This window comes from Castor canadensis, chromosome 4, assembly GCF_047511655.1.
Source record: "Castor canadensis chromosome 4, mCasCan1.hap1v2, whole genome shotgun sequence".
NCBI classification, from domain to species: Eukaryota; Metazoa; Chordata; class Mammalia; order Rodentia; family Castoridae; genus Castor; species Castor canadensis.
Window position 1 is genome coordinate 3887501 of NC_133389.1, and position 22984 is coordinate 3910484.

General features: G+C 48.5%; 2 protein-coding genes across 4 annotated transcripts in view; one reads left to right on the plus strand and one right to left on the minus strand.

Moving 5' to 3' along the window:
- Positions 1 to 16, minus strand: part of Tshz1 (teashirt zinc finger homeobox 1) — a 72233-nt gene extending 72217 nt beyond the window's left edge. The window contains exon 1 of the transcript XR_012446970.1: positions 1 to 16. This exon is cut by the window's left edge and continues 965 nt beyond it. The gene's annotated coding sequence lies outside the window, so the exon portion shown is untranslated.
- Positions 17 to 1071: 1055 nt separating this feature from the next.
- On the plus strand, positions 1072 to 8752 carry Ptgr3 (prostaglandin reductase 3). 3 transcript variants are annotated; one of them, XM_020173392.2, is made up of 2 exons: positions 1072 to 1383; positions 7616 to 8752. In XM_020173392.2, exons 1-2 carry the CDS (start codon positions 1175 to 1177, stop codon positions 8538 to 8540), a joined length of 1134 nt encoding a protein of 377 aa, XP_020028981.1. In that variant the 5' UTR covers positions 1072 to 1174; the 3' UTR covers positions 8541 to 8752. The 3 variants fall into 3 exon arrangements, with proteins under 3 accessions (XP_020028981.1, XP_020028982.1, XP_020028985.1); XM_020173393.2 differs by lacking the exon at positions 1072 to 1383 and adding an exon at positions 1658 to 1797; XM_020173396.2 differs by lacking the exon at positions 1072 to 1383 and adding an exon at positions 4175 to 4908.
- The last annotated feature ends 14232 nt before the right edge of the window (positions 8753 to 22984 follow it).

Genomic DNA, 22984 nt, shown 5'->3' on the forward strand with positions numbered 1-22984 from the left:
TTTTTTAAATTAAAATACACACCTTACTAGGAATTTAAAGGTGAACTTAGCTCATCACAGACAAACGTGGAAACATTTAATTTGGCCCTCTATAAAAAAATGAATTATTTCGCTAATGCACACAGTTAGAACATTGACCCCATGGAAGGACAGATCTTCCCAGCTGGTTGAGAAAATGAGGTCTTCATACATCATCACAACGTCTCCAGTCCCACTAAGCCCCTTGGCAGTCCCACCTAGAACTTTAAAATGTTTGTGTGCTCTGGGAATTCCGTCCTCCTGCTTCAGTATGTGTTCTCTCCCAATGGGAAACCTGTAACCGTCCTGTGGAGGTACTTAAAACATCCGTGGAAAACCACGAAATCTAGGCCAAGGTAAATAAAATGGCTTAGTTCGTGCAACTTGCACGGGACAGACTTAGGGCACAGGCGCGGGCGAGGCGCTCCGGGAACAGGAGGCCCTGGGTCCGGGGCGCAGGGTGCAGCGGGCTCCCCCGGCCCGCTGGGGGTGCTGGTGCGCGAGCACTGGCTGCGGGGCTCCCGGCATGGCCCAGGCCCCGGCCGTGCCCCGCCGCCCCGGCCGCGCTCGGGGTTGATTCGTACCACCTTGCAAGGAAGTGAACGCTTCGCACGGGAAGGGGAGGCGCCTGAGCCGGCCGCCCGGCGCCGCGTCGCGCCGCTCGGGGACGCCCGGGACCGCCGCCACTCGGGGCCGCGGCGATCGCCCGAGCACGGGCCCCCTCGCTCGCCGCCCCCCTGTTGGAGGAGTCAAATCCGGCTTTAGAGCGTGGAGAGGGTGGGGATATCCGGTGCCTCTCCCGCGCCGGGAGGAAGGGGGAGGGCGGAGAGGATCCCTGGCCAGTCTGCGCCGAGCAGATTCAAACCAAAACAAAAAGATTAAAGGAGCAGCGGCCCGGTGACCGCGGTGCCGGGCCGGGGCCGAGGGCTGGCGCGCCGGGGTTCCGCCGGGGCTGCGGCGACGCCGGGCAAAGCGCACTGCAGGGCCGGGGGGCGGGGGCGAGACCCGGGCGTCGTGGGAAAGGGGGGGAGCCGAGGGGAGGGCGCGGGCCGGAGGAGGGGCGGACCCGCCTGCGCCGAGCCGAGCCGAGCGGCCCGGGCTGGCCTTTACCCCGGCCAAAGGCGGCGCAGACAGCCGGCGGAAGCGAGCGCGGGCCATGCTACGCCTGGCGCCTGTTGGGGCCCGAGCCATCGTGGACATGTCGTATGCCCGCCACTTCTTGGACTTCCAGGGCTCCGCCATCCCCAAAACCATGCAGAAGCTGGTGGTGACCCGGCTGAGCCCCAACTTCCGCGAGGCCGTCACCCTGCGCCGGGACTGCCCGGTGCCGCTCCCCGGGGACGGAGACCTCCTCGTCCGAAACCGGTGAGCCCGGCGCGCGCCCCCGCCCCGGTCCCCGGCTCGCGCAGCCCCGCTGCTAGCGGCTGTCCCGGGCCGCCCGCGTGCCCACACTGCGGCGCGCGCTCGGGCGCACAGCCTGACTTTGCGAGATCCCGGGAAGTTGAACCCGCCGCCATCTGGCGAAGGCGAATGTAATGTGACTTGCTGGTGTGAATATCCGAGCCACCGAACGTCCCCGTAACTGGGGGTTATTTTAATTTGGGATTCCCCTCCCCTCCCCCAGCCCTCTCTCCTCCCCCTCCCGCTCCCTAAATAAAACCGACGGGACCCAGAAAGGGAGGCTCCCCGCCCGGGCCACCCGCGCGCACCCACGGTTCCTGCGATGACATAATCTGTAGTGGAGCAGAAACAGCCCGGACACAAAACTGCGACGTTTAGGTAAACCTGCTTTGGAGGAAGGGGGCCTGGGACCCAAGTAGCTTTTCGGGTTCCCTCAAGACTGGCAACCTTCTCCCTTTGGCTGAGCCTGTCTTGGGTGTGTTGCTGTGCACCTTGCTGTGGTAGTCTGCCTGTTGTCAGTGCTGTATGACTGTTGTCTGTCCCCTGAGTGCAAGGACAGGCGCGTGGCTCGTGTCCCAGGGAGTAGGGCCAGGGCTGGGCAGAAGCACGGCTGCATTTGCCTGCATGCTTTGCAGACATTCGGTGACACTCGGGTTGTGGGTTGTTGTTAGACCTTCTGTCTTTTTCCACCCCACACTCCCTACCTTAATGTCTTTCCACCTCACTAATCTTTAGTAAGCGGAGAAGCGACCGAAGGAAAGAGACCTCCCTGTCGGAGCCATGCGGGCTGGAGTCTGTGCCGCGTCCCCTTTGCCCCCCTAGCCGGCCAGGGGCTCCTCTATGCCCTTTGGCCTGCTAAGCCCCATCCCTGTGGTTCCAGCATGGCATGATTCAGGTTGAATAAAATTGTGGAAGGGAGGATTTAGTTCTGGCTGTAAATTGTGTGCCAGAAAGTATTGTAAGTGCCCTGCAAGGTTTGAAGGACAAAACGTACGTGCCCAAGTAGACTGAGGCTACCCTTACTCAGTGGGATTTAGAGATTCCTATCAGCCCTCCAAACAAGACTGTTGAGCAAGAAGGTTGATCACCATATGAAACTTTTGGAAACCTGTTGGAACCCTAGTTAATGAGTGAGGAGTGGGTGGGACTGAGTGGTGGGGGTGAGTAGGGAGTGCTTTGCTGTAAGGGGCAGCGTGTGTGTGTGTGTGTGTGTGTGTGTCCGTCCGTCTGTCCGTCCTTGCTTTAGGCATTCACTGAAGCCGTGACTAAGGACTCCCACTCTGACAAGTGAAAAAGCAGGGCTTGAGTGTGTGTTTACCTGGAACATCCAGAGCGCACCGGTGATTTGCTTAGAAGTTGAGATGGGGCCGGACTGAAAAGCTGTCCAAGCCAACTATTGGGAGGGGGGGTGAGTTCCACGTAGGCGTTTTAAATTTTATTTTTTTGTGATATAGTGTTGAATGTAAATACTAATATATAAACACGCAACTGCTTGAATAAGATTCCTTCTGGAAACAGGTGGGAAATGGAGAGGGGGCGCCCCAAGGAGACAGGCAGGAGAAGGTGGGAAGTTAGAGAACTAAGAACCACAGCGGGTGGAAGGACCCTGCCGGTAGAGGTTGCTCTGCTGGCTTCCCGGGGCTCTGGGCCTCTCCGGGCTGGGCCTCTCCACCTGCCAGTGGTAACTCGGGGTGTCTTCTCTTGGCCACCGCTGTCCTTTCCAGTTTGCTATCGCCCTAGCCCCCTCCCTTCTCCTTCCCCAAATGGCTGCTGTGTCTCGGCAGCGCAGTTGGGTACCCCGGGTCACCGGTGTTGGTCCTGACGCAGGGAGCAATGTTGGTCCCTGAATTCAGTGGTAGGAGCGCAGGCTCCCAAATTGTGAGCTCAAAAATTTGGGTTGTTTTAAAATCTACGCCTCTCTCTCTTTTTTTTTTTTTTCCTTTCACATATCCAAGAATCCCTTTAATATAAGTACAATATTTAGATGAACAACTTGACCTCTAACTTCTACCTTGAATCTGCAACAGGAAAAAAAAAAAAGCCAGTTTTGTGTGTGTTGCAAGGGGGCCAGAATTCTTGCCTCCTCCTCGCTATTCGGTCGAGGAGCCCGCTACCAGAGCTGAGGGACGGACGGTCTTTATTCTTGCAAACAAGGTCCATAGACCAGCACTTTACCGGTTTTTTTTTTTTTTTTTTTTGGAATAGAGGTTTTGTAATTCACTGCAGTTCAGTTCCTTTTAATCCAGTACCAAATATCCTCTAAGCAGTGCTAATTGCATGAAAATTTTATGCAAGCGATTCTCATTTTTAGCATAATATATTCTCCTCTGGAATGAATGGATATTAAGCCCAAGCCCAAATTCACTTGTTGGGGGGGTCGGGTGTTTTGGAGGTATTAATTGTGCTCCGACTGACTTTGTTCTTTCAGTGAACTATCTCACTGCAGCTAAAAAAATACAAATTCTTCATTCACAAGGAGGGAAGTGCTTGTAAGGCAGATATGGATTTAGGATAAGAAAGTTTACCACTGAGGAAAGGTGGGAGAAGGGGCAGATAACCCCTCCAGAATGTATAATTGGTGGTCTTTCATCCAGTCCTCACCTTCCCGTTTCATGCATCCAAGACAAGTTCCTGTCTTGCCTTCTGCTCAGCCCTTGAAAAAAGGGAGAGAGGCACCACCAGGTCAAGTCGGTTTCTGTGCTATTTTTAGCTTTTTCGTAAGAGGGTGACAGATTACTTCGTTTCCAAATATTTCTAACGATTTTCTGCTCAAGTGTAAGAAAATGGAGCAAAGAGTTTGTAGAAATGGCGAAGAGAAGTGGGGGGTGGGGAAGGCGCACTTGATAAACGGTTTGTTGCTCACGGGAGGATGAAATATTTCTGTGCGGTCTCCAGGCCGAGATTTTTTTTCTTTACTTTTTTTTAATTGATTTTTTTTTTTTTTGAGGAAAGTATGGTTTTGACGACTTTTGTTTTGTCCTCCAGTGTTGAAGGCGTTTGCTGTGGCCTTGAATCTTCCCATTTGGTGTTTGTTCAAAGGAACGTGTTTTCCTCCCCCTCTGCAGGGTCGCCCTGTTTCACAATAAACGTAACGAAGAGGTTCGGCACTGTTTAGTATAAAAAGCCGCGAGGCTTTGGAAGGGTATATATTTAGGGAACGCCCGCACCGGTCTCATTTATTTTTCTTGTGGGGGGGGGGCTCTGTGGATTTTTGTCTTTTCAGTAGGTCCACCCGTCGGATTGCTGGATTGCTAGGATCCTGCACTCATTACAAACACACATTTTCAATTAAAGGGGGTGCAGGAAGAGTCTCGAAACGCACGCTTCCTTCCCAGAGGCTTTTCTGTCTTTTTGTGACTCGCTCCCCCTTCCGTCCTCGCTTCCCGAACTGGACCCCTCTCCCTCTGAGCCCGCTGCCCTTGAACTTGTCTATGGTGGAGCAGAAGGCTCCGGCTCGCGACCTTCCCGCAGCTTCTTCCCCAAGTCCAGGTAAGGACCGAAGTGCGACCTAAGCCGTGGCGGGGCCCCGCCAGCGGCGACACGGCGTCAAGGCGGGGTGTGCGGGAGAGAGCGCGGTGTGCGGGGCCGAGAAGCCGCGAGCTGTCGCCAACAGCCAGAGAGAGCCTCCTTCCCCGACGACGCGGACGATTTAGAAGAAGGCAGGGCTTGGGGAGGGGGAACCGGGGGTGCACGTAGCAAGGTCAAGGTCCAGCCGCCGCTGCGCTCCATCGCGGCCTTTCCAGGGCTTGGAAGAATCTTGACCGCGCGGGGACCGAGGGCGTGGGCCTCCAGCACTCCGTGCGGCCGGGAAGCCGAGACCGCGATGGCGGATCTGGGCGACGTCCCCAGCCCTCGCGGGACGAGGGGTCATTGATGTCTCTCCCCGCGGTGACGGTGGGGAGGCCGCGGGCTCGCACAGGTCAGTCGCGGGCGGCTGCCCGGCACTTCCGAGGGAGACGAACCCCCGAAGCGCCCACACGTGGCGCGGGCACGCTGGCCAGGGCGCCGCAGGGGAGGCGCGAGCTGAGCTGGACACGGCTGGCGGGCCTGCGGGGCAGCTCCGGCGCTTGCCAGAGATGGTAACCACGGCGATCGCTGGGGTTTTTCTAGCAAAGTCCCGCGCAAACCCTCGCTGCTGCTGCTGCTCCCAGCAGAGCCCACGGCCTCCCCTCCAAACTTGGCCTCTGCTGCCCACGCCCTGCACGGCTGCGCCCTCCCCTCGCTCCTGGGCGAGCGCGCCCTGCGCGGTCTCTCCACTTCTTCCAAGGAGGTGGCAAGCGGTCGCTGGGGGCGGAGGAGAAGAGGCGTTGGGTCTGTGTCCTGCGGGGCCTCCCCCGAACCAGGGCGCGCGGGTTCCCAGGTGGGGAGGACGCGGGCTGGCTGCCTCAGGGGCGTTGATTGGACCCCAAGTCCCGGGTTCCCCGCGGAGGAGCGGCCACCGGGCTTGGGTCTGCGAGAAGCCAGAGGGGGATCAGCCCCGAGTGGGAGAGGGCACAGGAAGGGGTTAACTGTGGGCGAAGGAGCGCGGAGAGCAACTGGCGGTTGGGCCCCTGTCCCCCCACCTCTAAGCAAACTCTGCCATGGTTTCCACCCCTGCGGGCGCATTTCCTGGAGTCAGCTTTACTGCCTAAGGCTGGTCTCGGAGATGCGCTCCAGCTGGGCTCTGCCCTGGGTAGGCTCTCTGAAGTCCAGAAGCAAAGTCCTGGAAGCTAGCCCTTTTCAGAAAAGGCCAGGCCTTGAGAATTGTGTAAATTTAAAGGGAAAATGGTATACATCTAGATATTTTTTAAAGGCTTCTCTAAAAATAGAATGTAGGAATCTTGGTATTAAATGCCACATGAAAAAAGAGCCAAACTCATTTTTCCCAGTTCTCATTATTGAACATCATAGTGGGTACCGAATTCGGTAGCATGTTACTGGGGCCATGGTGAACTGACTTTGAAGGCAGCTTGAAATAAGATAATTTTCCATTTCCTTGTTTTCACAATATGTAAAGATGCACAGGAAATTTGTAAGTGCAAAGTGTTACCCATATACAGTGAAAGTGTACTCTTACACAGGTTTGGTTTATTAAGTTAAATTAAAAGTGAATTCTTTTAAAGCAACCTACTTACCAGCTTCCCCCCCCCCCCACACACACACCAGGTACTACCATCTTTTCATTTCATTACAGGGGAAAATGACATTTTTGGGGTACTCCCCTATGTGTCAAAGTCACCTCCTGACATTCTTAGTAGATGGCTTTTTTTCCTCTGCTTATCAGGATATTTTTGTTATGAGGTATCCTCTGATGAAAAAAGGGCTGGAGAAATACTGGCCTCACAATTAAAGTGACCCTGTATACCATAATGAAAGTAATCATCTGGTATTAATCGCGTTCTATCTCTGCTTCTTGTTGAGGAAAAACACAATGACGATTTGCTTTGCTTTTCATCTGAAAGGGGACTGTGAAATGTTGAGTGTTCCGTAAAAATCATTCTTCCCAATTTTCGTTGAATTCATCAAAATACGTGTTTTCACACTGGATACCCTTACACCAGAGACAAAATTTGCTGTAGCCTTTTCCAACAACCCGGGCAGTAACATGTAGCAACTTTGCTGCTTCCATCAATCTTTAATAATATCATTTGTCATTACTGTTATTATCTGAAGTGTTAAATTGTTGCCAGAATCAATACACGTGTTCTTCTTTGGATATATTTTAACCCAGTGTTGTTTTTGATATCTTTGTTAAGAGAGCAGTTAATTTCCAACTCAGAGTGCTCCTGAAGTTTGTATATCATAAGGGCTTCCCGACTTTTTTTCCTTATTTCTCCTTTTGAAAGAGAAGTAAAGGTATGTGAAATAAACCTCTTGCTGATTAAAGTGATATGAAATTATTCCCAAATAATGAAAGAATAAAGCGGGCCAAAACTCTAAATGAAGATCACTGTCAAAGTAATACTTGGGGCTGGTGGAGTGGCTCAAGTGATAGAGCGCCTGCCTCGCAAGCATGAGACCCTGAGTTCAAACCCCAGTGCCACCACAAAAAAATAAATAAAGTAATACTTGGTAGATTTTTTTCAACAGGACTAATTTTCTCGAACTCTATCAGATCCTGTAGCTCACCAACTTCTCCACAGTCACTGGAATTAGACAGATTGCTTTTCCTTAACCAATAAAAACCATCTTAACATGTTTGTTTGTTTTCTTCTAGATTTGTTGGGATTAACGCCTCGGACATAAACTATTCAGCTGGCCGCTATGACCCATCGGTGAAGCCCCCCTTTGACATAGGTTTTGAAGGGATTGGTGAAGTAGTGGCCTTAGGCCTCTCCGCTAGTGCCAGGTACACAGTGGGCCAGGCTGTGGCTTACATGGGATCTGGTTCCTTTGCTGAGTACACAGTTGTGCCTGCCAGAAGTGCGACTCCAGTGCCTTCAGTGAAACCAGAGTATCTCACCCTGCTGGTAAGTGGCACCACTGCATATATCAGCCTGAATGAGCTTGGAGAACTGTCAGAAGGGAAGAAAGTTTTGGTGACAGCAGCAGCTGGGGGGACGGGCCAGTTTGCTGTGCAGCTTTCAAAGAAGGCAAAGTGCCATGTAATTGGAACTTGCTCCTCTGAAGAGAAGTCTGCTTTTCTGAAATCCATTGGATGCGATCGTCCTATCAACTACAAAACTGAGCCGGTGGCAACGGTGCTCAAGCAGGAGTATCCAGAAGGTGTTGATGTGGTCTATGAATCTGTTGGGGGAGCCATGTTTGACCTGGCTGTAAACGCATTGGCCACCAAAGGGCGCTTGGTAGTGATTGGGTTTATCTCTGGCTACCAAAGTCCCACTGGCTTTTCACCTGTGAAAGCAGCAACATTGCCAGGCAAACTGCTCAGGAAATCAGCCAGCATCCATGGCTTCTTCCTGAACCATTATTTCTCCAAGTACCAGGCAGCCATGGAGCACTTGCTCAAGCTGTATGCAGGTGGGGACCTGATCTGCGAGGTGGACCTGGGAGACCTGTCTCCAGAGGGCAGGTTCACTGGCCTGGACTCCATATTCCGGGCTGTCGATTATATGTACATGGGGAAAAACACTGGAAAAATTGTAGTTGAATTACCTCACTCTGTCAACAGTAAGCTGTGAAAATAGAACAATGATACAAATCAAAGGAAAAAGAAAACGACCCCTTTATGCCTCAGAATTACTCAAATCAATTTATTTTTAGTTGGTAATGGATATAACATTCTTAAACAAAAGTAAGGTGTTAATAAATAATCCCCCATACACACACACCCTGCTTCTACCTTGGAAAAAAAAATTCCAATAAAAGTTCCCTCTGTGGCTAAGAGGTAAAACGGTTATATTCGATTCTTTACTCATGGACGGTCTCATTCCAGATTTTATTGTTCCAGGGAAGTAAATTAATTCCTGATGCAGGACCTGATGGAATCAGTATGTCCTCAGCTTGATGAGGTTTTAAAATCAGTCTTGAGAATAGTTCACAAAGTCTTCTCTGCTCTGGGAGAGCTTGCTCTTGTGCTGATAGGTGGTTCACAAGTGAGAGGTTAGCAAAAGGCAGCCATGTATTTTCACAGCCCATGTGCTCAGGAAATAGCCTCTTTTTTTCCATAAATCACTAACCAACTATCTAACTAGACATTTGGGGGAGAATTCTCCCCAAAATTTGAGCTTGCTAAGGTATGAGAAAAATGATTCAGCAAACACAGATGTATCTTAGAGAGGTATCTGTTATTATACACAGTCATCGTGGTAAGACATGTGGAGTAGAAAAACTCCCTTTTCTTTTAAGAAACAAATTGGTATTGGAAACTTACATATAGACAGAAAGGTTTTAGAAAGGGGTACTACAGAATTAAGAAGGCTTTTTAAAAATTAGTATATGCACAAGAAAGGGAAAAAAGATAGATATGCTCTTTTCACAGACGCATATACCACAGCACAGAACACAGTACTCTTCCTGTTCCTGCATACTCAAGTCACACGGCTCCATGCACTACAGAGACCTAAGTCGTCTTTGATCTCTGGTTGTGGAAACTGATCTCAGCAGCCTGAGTTCCCCCTTCACTTCTCCAGTGTTCTGGTGGAATGAATCACCTTTTGTGCCAGTCACCTCATGGTTCACACACGTCTGTAAACCACATGCAAAAGGTAACTGTGATGTGTGCCCTTCTCTCCCGATCATGCCATAGCTGGCCCACTGGTCCTTCACCTTCAAAGCCCAAACGCTGCTGCCACCTTCATCATGAAGTCAAAATCCCAACAGTGCCTTTCCAGTGCAAGGTGAAGTCCACCGGGTTATTTTTCAGAGTCTTGGGTTTCAGTACATCCAACGTCCTCAATTAATATGAGCTGAGTTAAAGATGCTCCAGGAAGCTGGGGGCCAGATTTCATCCTTTCCTTGCATCTGAGGGGCAAGGAAATCCTAACTGTTGGCATCTGTGTTACGAGATTTACTCATTTTCAGGTACCTAATGTAGCTGCCAGCATGCATGCACAACAATACAATTTATATGGTAAATGGAACCAAATAATGGCTTCACTGAATGTTATGCCTGCACTGAAGGGAAATGTCACGGTAAATAGCTACCAAATTATGGATCATGCCGAAGTGTCACAACTGCACTAAAGACAAATAGCACTGGAGGCCATCGCCACTGTGACGCTTTTGAGTTATGAAGAAGGGTAGCAGCCTGATGTGAGGCTCTTTGTGTCCTCGTCATAGCAAAGGGCTACTGGACAAGAAAGGCTTGTCCACTGTGGTGCTTGGTTATTAATCTGTCCCTTTCAGGTCTAACAGCTGAAGCAACACAGAAAGAGACTTTGCCTTGCTCTTCGATCCCCAAACAAAGAGGGTGGGGGACAGGTTTTTATGAATGTAACTGTGCCCAGGAAATGACTGGTAGTGGAAAAATGTTGTAATAAAATAATCTAATCAAAGAATATTATTAAATTTAACATAGTACATGTCTGAGAGGCTTAGTTGCTTCCTATGCAGATAGACGTGTGAAATCTACCCAATAATGCACTTTCTCCCTCCGTAAAGACTCAGAACTAAAGACATTACCAACTCAATTGCCTCTCTGAAACTGAAGTGAGTCCGGGTTTCTTTCATTTTAATGGTAGGGTAATAAAGATGAAAGACCAACGTTTTATCTGATGGATCCCCTAAGCTACAGAATAGAAATTTATTGTGTTTTGAGGGAATATACTAAATTCAGCTATGTAAAAATAAAATTCAAACACCCGGGTTTAAAATAAAGCATAATCTGAAAACCTCATGTGTCCCCCGTCCCCCAAACTGAGAAACTGCAGGGCATGCTGTTTTCACTTATTCTTAGAAAACAAGCATGAAAGATTCTGTCCATTCAGATAATACCAAAAATATGTTTTCACCCTTTTTTTTCATTCTTTTGAAAAATGATTTGTAAATTGAGGGTCATAGTTCAGCCCCAGTTTCATCCTCTGGGATTAGTGTTCAAGACCAGCCTCTAATGGGAGGTGAAATGGTGTGAGGGTCCCAGCACCTTTCTTCTCAACTGTATTACATATCACAAAAAGTGCGTCCATAATTCAGGGCTGTTGTCAGTCTTTGTTTTAGAGAAGGGGCCAGGGCAGAGCAGTCACAGTGGATGAATGATTTCTCAGTGTTCCGTGTGGCCCACGCTGCTCGGTGGGTGTTGGATTGCTGGCCAGGCAGGATGGGATGGAAGGAGCTATCTCTTGAGAAAGGATGGCATCCCAAAGATTCAGTATGATCCAGTCAGGACATCTTAAAAGCTAAATGCTACTTCTTCAGATCTGTTTTGCCTATGAAAAATACCAACAATGTAATTTCCAGTCCCTTTGACAACGATTATTGCTATCAACTGACTTCAACATTAAAAAAAAAAAAATCCAGGGGATAGTTTGCAAAGAAAGAACAGAAGTTTTGCAGGATCTCTTTTATAAATTGTTATTGTCTGACTCCATGGAATGAAGTTTCTCAGGGGTGAGATGGAGCCTCTGAAATGATCATTAGTATTCCATTCAGTGTTTATTTCATGAAAGTGTCGTGACAAGTAGCTGCTGCTTATTAAAGTGGAAATCCTACATTAGGTGCTTGAGGAACACTGCAGCTAATGGGACTGTACTGTCCTCAGGAAGGCACAGGCCTGCTTTTTGTGCTCCCCACCACAAGATGCTGGAAACTTGACAAATGATATCATTTAAGACACATGCCTGCCTTAGGGACCTGGTTTTTGGCTTCCTGTTTCTGGCTTTTATTTGGGTAACATTTATAATGGCTACCCGACTTGGACCTGTAATGTTTTAACCCTTCGTGCAGCTCTCAGCCAGCATGGACCTACCAGTCAGCATTCCCTTTAAAATGAGGTAAGCTGCTAAGGACCGAAATATTTTTCTTGATTGCTTTACCACCTGAACATGCAGGATAAATACCATATTTTAGATCTATGTGAAATCAGAGCAGTGTGCAGCTTTCAGAATAAATACAATGAAAAGGCCAAGCCCTGTGGACTTTGGATGACAGCTTTCTAGGACTTGCAAGTTTCAGAGGGGCAACTCAGGTGCAAAATGGCCTGATTTGATGACTTCATAATTACTCATATATACTTTCCACTCTCATAAATATTTCATTATTTATAATATTTATTTAGAGACAAAAATATGCCAACTGTTTTAATTTTGCAGTTTGGGGTTTTTGGTTTGTTGAGTTCTGATTATGTGGTTTTGGCTGATTCTATAACTAATTATAGAAATTAATTATAGAACTTCTCAAATAGGATCATATTTCAGAAGTCGAAATGCAAACCAGATTACCAATACTGTAATGTTGTTGGTGTGGCCACTTTAAACTTTGAATTCTATTTTACTCGCCTCTTGTAACATCAGGCTATCTCAACTCATAAAAGAAGGAATGTTTGATCTGAGAACCATATTGCTATTACCAAGAATAATCGCTATGGAAGATTGAACCCCCCCAAAAAAAAAACATATACAAAAAACAAAAATATTTGTCTACATGTATCAGTTCAGTTAGTTCTTGGTAAAAAAGAGCCAATACTCAAAGGAAGCCAAGTGAGTTGTGTGTTTCCATTATGGATGCCTGAAGCTTCCTTTTAATTCTTCCTTGCCTGGTGTAAGTCCTATCCAGCATTTCTTCTTGATCCCCCGGGTTTGCTCGTTCTAGACATTCCCTTCAGTGCAGCTCCTGGCATCCCAGGAGGCATGGATGCAGTGGCAAGTGTGTCACAAGTCCCCCAAGCAGTAGGGTAAGTACCACGCAGAGGACAGTTTGGGGGAAACCAATATGTGCTGAGAAGCATTGAGCCAAAAGTACAGAGCTGTGAACAGCCCCCCAAAGTAACAGATTCCCTTGAAGGGCACTATCTGACAGTGTCTTTCTGCCAACATGAAATTAAAATAATAATTAAAACACACCCTGCTGATGGGCGGCACATCCAATACAAAAGATGGATTCATGCTTAAAGCTCAGAAAAATGTTCTGTGGGATTGCCAGCTACTGTTGTGCCTCACCCTCTGCATGTGACAAGCAGAACAGGGCCTGAGAGTGACTCCCTTGAGCAGTTCCTTTGGTCAGTGGAAGATGGAGAAACGTGTAAGCAGTGCAGGGTGTCCACTGCACTGTTCCCTGTATGCCCAACCCTGGCAGTCCTTGCCTACTTGTGGGTGGCTGATGCCAGCAAAAGCTTAGACCAGACCTGGAAAAATCCTATGTCTCTCTCTGGCCCATGTACACAAGAAGACTGATTGCCCTTTAAATGATAAAATTTGGGTTTTAAAGGATAATCTAGTTCTAACCATTTTATAAATGAAGAGCTGGGGCACAGAAAGAATAGATGCCCAAGGTCAGAAACCAGCACACAGGTGGAGTCCCCCCAGTGCAAAGGCCCCTCTACACAGTCCCTTTGCCTTGGGCCAAGTCCTTGAGCACACAGCTGACAAGGATGTTGTAGAATGACAGCTGGCCTTTGCTAGGAGTCTGTATGTGGATGAAACCATGGCAAACCCAGGAAAAGTATCAGGGTTTTGATCGATCACAAAACTGTGGTGGACTCTAATCCAACAGGGAGTACAATTCCAGGTCATTTGCTTCTGTGTCGTCTGAATACCACACCATCTTTTGAAGGGAAAAAATGTAATTAATGGCTGAGTACCCACAATTTACTTTTACTATTGCAAGGAAGCTCTCCTTAAATACCAAACAAAGAGAATCGTGTGCAGAGCGTTCGTTCTCTAGAATGACTTCACCTGCTCAGTTTTGCCTATCAAAAGCTGATAATGGCTGACTATTCTAAAAAGCTGATAATGGCTGTCTATCCTAATTTTGCATTGTAGCAAGATATCTAGAATTTGAGTTTGCTGTTCTGATTCTTCCTAGCTCAGTACTGCAGAGGGGTTCGCTCACTGGGTGCAGGAATTGATTTAAGGTGAAGGGATACATCTGGAAAAGACCCCAGGGGGTGCACCCTTCATTCTTGGTTGTGGCAGAACCTCATACTCCGTACAAACGACAGACCATAATTAAGACTCAGAAGCAAGCCCTTCAGAACCACACGACATTGAACATCCATGTTTTTCCCTGTCATTTCTGTCTTCCTTCCCTCAAACTCATGCATAACAAGCGTAAACTTTCAACTTTACAGGAACAAATCCTGTCCCGATGGAAGCAGCTTCTTTTAACATTGAAAAACCACTTCCTTGGAACAGCAACAATGTCAAAGGCAATCACGTTTTGTAGGAAACCTCATTGCTCACCAGGGGACAGTAGCAATAGTGTTCCCCGAACGCGTTGCTAGAATTTACATTTGGAAATTGAATTGTCTCCTTGAGGGTTTTTACTCAATGTAACTTTTAGAGAGTACTTACATCCCCTGCAGAGAGTGAGGTTTTGTTGAAAGAGACTCTGTATCACCAAGCTATTCAAAGCATGCTCCTTTACCAGTAGTAAAATTAAAGAATCATTATTAGAGCATAATATCCACTTCATCTTTCACTGTGTACTTTTTATGACATCTTGGAACTTGTTTTTGAATTTGATGCATTTGAATACCATGTGTCTTATCTCATTACTGTTACATACATAGAGATGAATGGCTCCCCTTTGCAAGATGAGAAAATGAAAGCACAGAAAAGAAAGATGACTTACACATGATCACCTCGTCCCTGCCAGACCAGGGACTGGGCTCCATGGATAGCAGTGTGCTTCCCACACCATCACCTATGCATGAGTCACCTATGAAAGCCCCAGTCCTGACTCAGTAGCCCATGGTGGGGCCAGGGGTCTGTGTGTCCCAGAGCAGGCTGGTGCTGCTGATTGTGGGCACCACTCTTTGAGTAGCCATGTACATGACCACCTTGCCTTTGGTATAACTATGAAAATGGTTGCCTTCCATAATCCCATTTTCCACGTCTTCAAAGGAGCAGCATCCATTCCAAAACTTGGCTGTGGCACCTGACCGTGTCTGATGCTCACAGGGTACTCTGGTGGCAGTTGTTATCCTACAGTTCTAAAATGGGTGTGTTGAAGTCCAGGCAGATCATGGGAGTGGCCTGGACAAGAGGCCCTCTCCCTCTGCATTCACCACCTGTCACATGAAGGCAGAGACCAAGGACTGCAGCTCCAAGATACTCTTCTTCTGCTCTTGAACTTGACGTTTTCATCATGCCAACACTCTCAGTCCCTGGCCTGCGATCACCAATCAAACCTCAGTCCTCACGTACAGGATCACTGAGTACAGTGGCCGTCACTCAATGTGCATGTGTCATTAGCATAATATTTTACAATTATTCTGGTGAGGGAGAGAGCATCCAATCTGTACCACCTTTGGATCAGGTCACTTGGAATATACAACGTGGTGACACATGGAGCCTTTATTCCAATACCAGTCTCAGAAATTCTGGTAATTTAAGAGGCTGCAGCCGTTACAAGGGATAAACTATAATCCATACAAATGCTTGCTGATGCTCCTCTGCGTAACAGGAGCTGTCTGTCTTGGGCAAACGTAAGAAGACGTCTCCAAGTCACAAGGGAAGCTAACAGCAGTGTGGGACCAAATCTAATCAGCAGTGTGAGATAGCCTGGGTGTGGAGGCAGGGAATGCGTGTGCCATGTGGGATTGGGTGGACCCCTTGGGGTCCCTGACACCTGCCCTTGTCCTCACAGGAGCTGGTGACTGGTTACTAGGGTGTACAGTCTCTGGGGAACATATGGCCATGCCTGACGCTCCTTTTCTGTACTTCCGCCACCCTGAGAAGAGGCCAGAGCTGAGAGGGGTGTGATGTGTATGGGGCCAGAGGAAGGGGAGCAGAGTCAGCAGGAGAATGAAGGATTCCACATCCAGCCTCGTAGTGGAAGCAGTGACTCTGAAACCCTTAGAAACAGGAGGGCCAGGGGAGGGGAGGGACCGGGTAGGAGCAGAGAGAAGCAGACAGCTTTGGAAAGCCTGGCCAGATGGGGCTGTGAGGGAAAGGCAGTCCCTTTTCCCAATGCCAACTGCTCAGGGCCTTTGCACACCCCCACAAGGGACGTGCATTGCTGTGGTCACTCTCTGGCTGCCGGTGGGTCTCTGCTTGCCTCAGCTGGACCAGAGAGCCTTACAAAGAGGTGGCTATCACTTAACAAAGGCGTTGTGGGGGGTGGAGGGGGCAGCTCTGCCCCTTGCCGGCCTGCAGTGAGTTCCTTATGTTCACAGTGCCCCATTCTCAGTAGGCGGGTGCTTGTTCTCACCTCTGGGCCCATGTGCACTTTGTTCATGCCACATTTCTAGCCCTGTCTGTGCTGTCCTAGCATCTGTCTGTCCATATTCTGTCTCCTTAGAGACTATGGACCTCTGGAAGGTAGGGCCACCTCACTGCCACTCTTGCCTCCCCAGCACTTCATGGGGCACAGTACCTGAGGGGAAACAGTAAGCCAGAGTAAATGTTCACTTTGATTTTTTAAGATGAAACCAACAGCCCCACTCAGCGCCTGACAGGGTAGGACTGCAAAAGTAGAAGTAGCCTTTTCCTCCCTGCCTCTCCCCTTCCCGTGATTCTCCCCTCCCTCTGCCTATCTCACTTTTTTCCAGTTACAAATGAGCCTTAAGGAGCTAGTGTGCAGTCCTGTTTAATCCCAGGTACCACTCAAATAAATCCTCCAAAGGCTGGACTTGCAAAGTCTCAAGCGTACCTAACACGGGGGAATGGGGGCCTGGAGTCTGCACAATCCTGACCCCCTTGAGCTAGGGAAGGTCCCGAGGAGACCAGCGCACAGTCAGGTGCTCAACTCATTACCTGAATGGACTGAAGAATGAGCGAGTGAATTTTCCTGGGGAAACTAAGAATCACTGTCACTAAGGACACACTGCGAATATCTTTATCCTTATAATGAGAAATTCTTTAGGATCGTGTGTCATGCTTGGTTCTCGTGAGAAGTCCCAGTCCCAACCATGCAAAGATAGAAGTATCTGGAGAGACGGCACCATTTGAAAGAGCATGTGCACGCGTGCATACGCATGAACCCCAGAGGGACCTGAGCTCAAATCCCACCTCTTCCACTGATGGGCATCACCAACAGTGGGCGAGACTTTTAACCTACATGAACTTTTTCTCAGTTTTTTTTCTTACTCATTTGTCATCTAGGATGACAATATGACTGTGTGGAATGTGCCTGTCACAGTGTCTCAGCCAGTAACAACACCAGCTTCTTTCTCTCTTTCCCTTTGGAATGAGAGCCGCAGAGGAGAGCTGTGGGCCTACAAGTCAGGGAAGTGCCCTCAAGAGCTGGTCCTCAGGGGCGACACCAGGACCACGGGGCCCAGGCCTATGGTTTCAAGAGACTGGAGATCAGGAAAGCTTACCCCAGGTCCCTTCTCCCTCAAAGGGAAAGGGCACTGAATGTCTTCTTGAGTGAAATAAACAAAGATCAGTTTTCCATAAGCTAGCCTGGAGATTGGTTTACAGATGAACTTACAGTTGTCAGCATTTTTCAAAGGCTGAGCAAGGGAGTCTGGCCTCACCTCTTATTTTGGGGGTAAAAATGAAACTATTTCCTTATACTATCTTTTGAAGACCTGAAGTTTTTTCACTCTACTCATAGTTCTGTGTTTTCTTATAATAATTTCCCCCCATGTAGTATACTTATTTGTTTGTTTTTGGGAATTGAACTCAAGGCCTCACACTTGCTAGGCAAGTGCTCTACTGCTTAAGCCACGTGCCCAGTCCTTTTCCCTTTTTAGTTTCTTTTTCACACAGGGTCTTGTGCTTTTGCCCAGGCTGACATTGGACCATGATCCTCCTACTTCTGCCTTCTGAGTAGCTGAGATTACAAGCACGTACCACCATACCCACTTCTTTTTCTTGTTCACTGTCACCTATACAAATGCAAGGGGTACAGGATGCTCCTTCTTTATAATTGTGGTCATAGAGTCACAGAATTTTAGATCTAAGAGGGACTTTAGGGATGCGATAGTCTACCCTTTCATGTTGGAGGGGAGAAATTGAGGTCTAGAGAGGCATGGCAGTTTACCCACGGGCACACAGCTCTGCTACCAGCATGCCCTGAGCTGGCTATCCCCTACCATGCACTCCTGTATAGCATAGAGAATTTTGAATTTTTTTTTAATTCAATGATCTGAAACAGTCTTTTCCTAAATCTTTGTAATCTCAGGAATTCAATCCATTGTGTTAATGGCAGAAGGTCTGTGATCATATTTGATGGGAAATTTCCCTCATTTAAAAACTCACGACCATGACAAAGAAGCTTGAGTGAGGCTTGCTGCTGTCACATAAAAGAAAGCGAGTTATGTTTCATTAGAACAGTCCATACCCATCTTCCCTGCAGCGGACTTGTGACGAGCTACTGCACAGAACTAAACCCACTTAACTAGGGATGCACTCATCAATGAGACATCTCCCCTGGACCTGTGGGAGGCAGAGGAACCCTAATCAGGAACCCAGGGATAAGCCCAGGTGGACACCAGTTTTGTCACCAGCAGTGACAAAGCAGCATATTGACCACAGACTTTGCCTCCTTACCAGAGAAGGTCACCCACAAATGGCACCCATGGTGACTGTGCAAAGCCCTGGACCCCACTGCCCCCCAGCCAGTGCCCTCCAAGGAAAGAGCATGTCACATACTTTGGCTTCCTTACTGTCCCCCTTCCCAAGGTCCCAAAGACTGATGTTGGGTAGAGGGGGACCAGGAGGAGGGGGTTATGACTTAGCAAGCAGACTCCCATGGGGAGATGGGGGAGGTGGAGCCATGGGCAGCTCTGCCTTTGGCTGTTGCTGCTGCAGAAGAGCCACCTTCCCACTCCACTAGGTCAAGCCTGCAGCTGAGCAAAGCCACACAAGGCAGCATCCAAGGGGAGCACAACAGAGTGGACAGTGGCTTGGTGCATTCTGTCAAGCCTCCTGACCCTGGTATGCGCAAAGGGACCAGGCTCATCTTGCCAAGCCATTCTAAAGCCATTACATCACGAGTGTCCTCCCTCCTTAGCAGCAGTCACTGTGTTTCCTTCCCACTTTGGGAACACATGAGGACAACCATCTAAGCCCCGACAGGAACATTGTTTCCAGTACCTGGGAGGCAGTGTCCATACCAGCACCTGGCTCACACACCCAGTGACACCTGTGTCTGATTAAAACTGGACAAGCAGTCTCACCACAAAGGCACTGTCCTTTCTGTGTGTGGACTGGCGGTCTGTGGACATGGGTGGGGGCCTGGTGGGAGCCGCAGGGAGGAGCAGGGTGGCCCAGCTCCTGCGGGCATGGTGACACTTGCTGCTGACAGGGACAGGGGCTTTATTATGAGCGGGACCAGCACAGAGACTCACCTCATCGCTCTAGCTTGTGTAAGTCAGCAAGCTTCATTGCGCCCTGTCCGTTCAAGCTGACTTACCACCAACAATCTCATTTATTTCACACACCCAGACCCTGCACAGCCCAACGCAACTAACAAGATCATCTCTTCTCTGCCTCCTCCCCATCCTCGGGCTTGAGCCTCAGGGACCCTGGAAGTAAGGAGGATGCCCTGAGGTGGGACCCCTGGGGATGGGTGGCAGGGAGAGAAGGATGGAGGCTGGTTGAGCAGAAGCCCCCAGACCCGAGCTCCAGCCTGAGCAGTGGCTTGAGCGATTAGGAGGATCCCACCATGTAACAAAGCAGCAAGGAACTCCAAGAGACCCCATCGGGAGGACAGTGGCCCATGCATGCATCGTGTGTGCTTGCAGCTCCTATCTGCATGTCTGTTTGGGTCTTCAGGAGATCCTCACGCCCGTGGTCCCCGCCCTCCACTGCCAGGACTTCAGACCTCATGGGGAGAGTCAAGGCTGGCATAGTCAGCTAGCTGCTTTGGAAGAGAGAAAGGCGGGGAGGGGGAGACAGAACATTTAATAAAGCCTGCTGTGTTCCACCACGGTACGAAGTACTTGATCCACGTTCTTCCATCAAATCCCCAGAAGTGTGTTCTAGATCATCACTGTCTACTAGAAATATTAATAAGTGACATACGTAATTTAAATTTCTCTAATAGCCTCATTTAAAAAGGTGAAATTAATTTTCCTAATATATTTCATTTGGCCCAATACATCCAAAATATTATCATTTCAACTTGTAATCAATTAGTATAAAAGCTGGAAGAAGTGCCATTTTTAAATCAATGATATCTAACACATCTTCTGTACAGTAAGCCAGGCATCAATCCAACTCCCTTATACAACAACTTCTTTAATCAACATAAAATTTTACAAAGTAGGATCTAGCATTATCATCACTGTCATTTTATAGACAGGGAAACTGAGGCACTGAGTGCTGAAGAAACGTGTCTGAGGTCCCAGGGCCAGTGAACGGGACAGCTGAGTAAGACCAGGTGGCTGGGAACCAGGATCTGCAGCTCCATGTGCACAGTCAGGTGAGTGACTAAGAGAAAAATCTTCATTGCCATTGCTTGGGGAAACTGAGGTCCAGACAGACCAAGTACATTCTCTCATATCACACAGCTGGAAATATCCACTCATTAAATCAGCCCTGCCGGACTGGGAAAGTGAGGGAGAGCTCCAGAACAATCCCCAGAGGAGTAGATGGATGGGTTTTGGCCAGCTTTCTACAGGGTGTGAAGGGTAGAATTGAGCTGAAATTTGCACATAGTGAGATGAGGCAGAAAGGGGAGGACTACAAAAGGCCCAGCAGGCAGAGGGCCATATTTGTTTCACTGAGTGCAGGGGCAAAGTCAGAAGGAGGACTTGAAGTAGGGGATGGCTGGAGGGTTTGACTGCAAGGGCCCGGGGTAGAGGGAGGCAGTGGTCAGCCCTGTCCTCAGGGCAGGCTTCTTCTCCCCATCCATTCTCCACCTTGAGGACCATCTCAAGTAAACCAAAGCAGAAGGGAGCTTACTACTGAAAACCAGCCCTCAGGGGAAGATCTAAACAATCCTTGAACTCCACTGGGAAATGACTCCTGGATCCAGAAAGGAAAGCCCTGTCCTGTCTGGTAGGGATGCACCAGAGCAGGGCAGATTAAACAGAGCTCCCATCTGTCCCAAGACTGCTTTCTCCTCCTCTCTCTCTTCCCCTCTTCGCTCTCCTCCCTTCTTTTTTTTTTTAAATATGTATACATTTTTGGTGGTACCGGGGTTTGAATTCAGGGCATTTGTCCTGCTAAGCAGATGCTCTGCCACCTAAGCCATGCCTCCAGCCTTCCTCCCCTCCCTTCATCATCTGCTTTGAAACAATATTTGAATTAGGAAAGCTCATCAGTCTCCCCATGCCTGTGCAAACCAGCTATTGTTAAAATACTTTCCAACCCTAGGTCTTCAGATCTCAATTTTACTCTTCTCACAAGCAAGAGAAACTTAAGAATATTTTCTGTTTATTAAGAGAAATCGTGTGTAAGGTGGCCATCAGATTCTCTATGCAAGGAAGACCATCTATACTCTCGTACAACTCTCGGCATATTATTTATTGCAAAGGAAAATCATCGTGCTGATATGAAAATAGTGTCACTTAAAAATTAGGTGGTTCCCAATCAACTTATGACAGTAATTGCTGTAATGTCCTCTTTGATTTAGATATAGTAATATCAACGTAATTGCCACTGGGAAAAAATTAAAATGGCTGCTAATGATAACTAACACATAAATGGCAATGAACGGGAACATGTATTTTATATCAAATTCAACCATGAAGCAGCAGTAAGGAGCCCAGTGGTTTTCAGCTACCTTGGACCAATCCCTCAAAAGGAACTAAGGCCCCCACTGTGGTGTTCGGGTGATGGGTGGATAATTTCATGGGTTGCAGCAGTGCTGGGACATCTCCAGACCCCCAAAGCTGCACGGCCAGTCCCCAGCCCTCCGTTAGGATGGAGAGAGAGGCTGATGGCCTGTAGTGGCCACCACACTGTGAGCTTTTACCTAGTGACAATTCCTTGTGACTTTGTTCGTTACAACTCAGTCAGCTCCTCGACTTGGGGCACCTAGTACATGCAGTTCATTGTGCTAAAACGAGACTCCAAAGTCTACAAACACAGTCTCTGTCCTACTAACTACAATCCTCAGGCGAGCAAGCACCAGATGGGTTTTGTTACTGTCTGTATCTCCTGTTTGCAGCACAGGCTTGTTAAATGAATGAAGGAGTCTACTGTGGGTGGGTAGGTGGAGGAGATTTGATGTCCAGTGTCCTGTGTGTCCTGGCTGGCAGGCAGCCATGGGCACATAGTCCTGGCCCACATAAGTCACAGACACATCCATACACAGGGACAGTCACCAAAAACCAGGTATTATTTTAGCTCTTAAGACAATGAATTACCTGGATGACATTTGGCTTAGTTACCCACCAGTTCAGTTTGGTAACGTGGTTATCACCTGGTGAAGAGGGAATTCTGGGGAAACGAAACCCTAGGCAGAAGGCAGCATAATAACGTGACTGGGCAGGGGGAATTCACTGCACCAAGCTCAGATTAGGAACCTGGTACCACCCTAGTGTGATCCCTCCTTAGACAGGGTAAGCCTCTCTGTGGGTGTTTCTGGATCCCATTAGGGCCACTCAGGGAGATTCTAATTCTGTGGACCCAAGGGCCCTGGAAGAGACCCGACAATTGCATTTTTAAAAAGTTTTGTGGGAAACTCGGGGGAATCACCACAGCAGCTACAGCCTCTTCACATCGGGATGGCCACTGTGTGAGATGATTCGTTCATCCCATTTCACTTGCAAAACAAACATCGCTGCTGTTGCTAGTATTAGTCCCATTAAAGCAAGAAGTAGGTGGGCACAGAGCGGCTGAGTAACTTGTGCAGAGACACACAGTTAGTAAGTGGTTAAGCCAAGTTTGGGCCAGGCAGTTGACCCCAGAAGCCTCACTCCAGTCCATGATGAGTAAAGTCATCTACTGGACCACAAATGGGGCACTTGACCTTTGGATCCAGATGAGTGGGACAGAAACTCAGACAATAAAGGCCAGGGCCGCATGAGGTGAGCAGCTTTGGTACCAAGCATAGGTGTGTTGATTTTGTCATTGCTGTGACAAATCCCTGAGAGAAATAATTTAATGGAAAAAGATTGATTTTGACT